The sequence below is a fragment of the Apium graveolens genome, chromosome 10 (genome assembly GCF_009905375.1).
Source record: "Apium graveolens cultivar Ventura chromosome 10, ASM990537v1, whole genome shotgun sequence".
Lineage (NCBI taxonomy): Eukaryota > Viridiplantae > Streptophyta > Magnoliopsida > Apiales > Apiaceae > Apium > Apium graveolens.
Genome location: NC_133656.1, coordinates 105,139,727 through 105,140,981, shown reverse-complemented (window position 1 = coordinate 105,140,981; position 1,255 = coordinate 105,139,727). Strand labels below are relative to the sequence as shown.

At 48.5% G+C, this 1,255-nt stretch overlaps 1 protein-coding gene across 1 annotated transcript; it reads left to right on the top strand.

Moving 5' to 3' along the window:
* The first annotated feature begins 503 nt into the window (after positions 1 to 503).
* LOC141690831 (uncharacterized) lies at positions 504 to 947 on the top strand. Its single transcript, XM_074495592.1, has one exon. It carries the CDS (start codon positions 504 to 506, stop codon positions 945 to 947), a length of 444 nt encoding a protein of 147 aa, XP_074351693.1.
* The last annotated feature ends 308 nt before the right edge of the window (positions 948 to 1,255 follow it).

The following is a 1,255-nucleotide window of genomic DNA, read 5'->3' as shown; positions in this document are numbered from 1 at the left end:
TGAGTCCCCGGAGCGATGCTACTCATACAAAAAAGAGAGGAGATTCAAGACAGACAGACAGTCCAACTACATCCAGCAGTCTCAGGTAACCCCACCCCGGGACAACTACTCCAGACCCTAGAAAAATGAGAGAAAACCAAGGCCCAAGAAAGAGCCTAAGCCAGAGCCCGAGTGGACACCCCTCAACAGATCCCGGGCAGATATTTTGAGAGAGGTTAAGGGGAAGCCCTTCTATTTTCCCCCGAAGCCATTACTAGCACCTCCGGAGAACAGAGCACGTGACAAGCACTACAGATACCATGAGGATCATGGCCATACCACCGAGAACTGCTACTCCTTCAAAATATTTATTGAAGATCAGATCAAGAAAGGTAACATGAACTAGTACTTGCAAAGCAGGCTGAATGATAAAGAAAACCCATAACAGCGACAAACATGTGGTCAACGTGATCTTCGGAGGAGCTGCCTCTCCGCCCCGTAGCCCTGATATGGACAACGACGTCATGATGATCCAACCCTACGAGGACGGTCCTATATGTTTCTCCCACGCTGACTTTGAGGGTCTGGACCCTGGACACAATCAGGCTTTGGTGGTGACTCTTGATATCGCTGAAAATGAGGTAAAAAGAATCTTGGTTGATAATGGCTCATCTGCTAACATTTTTTTCGAGCATACACTTAACAGGATGAAACTCGGCCACCTTCGAATGGACCCCTGCCTCGAAGACCTACTCTACAGATTCGAGAACAACAAGATCCCAATCCGTGGTGTTATCTACCTTCCGGCTGTCTTCGGGACTGCCCCCCGGCAAGTCTCTAATGTCATGAAATTCTACATGATAAGTGCGGCATCCTCCTACAACATGATCCTCAGAAGGTTCACGATCACGAAGCTCCGGGCCATACCTTCCACGATCCACTTGAAGCTAAAATTCCCTACCCCATGAGGCATCGGGGAACTCAAAGGAGATAGAAACGTGGCTGAGAGGTGTTATGGGCAGGCTTTGGTCATGGCAGAAACCTAGCCCGAAAACAGATTGAAGGCAATGGCCCTACCCAAGGGCCAAAGCCGCAAGAAATATCGTGAACACCTCAGTAAAAGGCCGAAGCTAGACGTCAACATGATAGAAGATTTGGGGTATAGCGTAACCAACGCAGATGCCCGAATACAGAAATTCATGAAAGTGAAGGAAAAGACCAAGGTTGAACCTTCTGCACAGACTGTTAAGATAGAGTTGGAACCCAGGAACCCCAC

Excerpts from the sequence above, each read along its gene's own strand:
- LOC141690831 (XM_074495592.1), top strand. The coding sequence starts at position 504 with ATGATGATCCAACCCTACGAGGACGGTCCTATATGTTTCTCCCACGCT.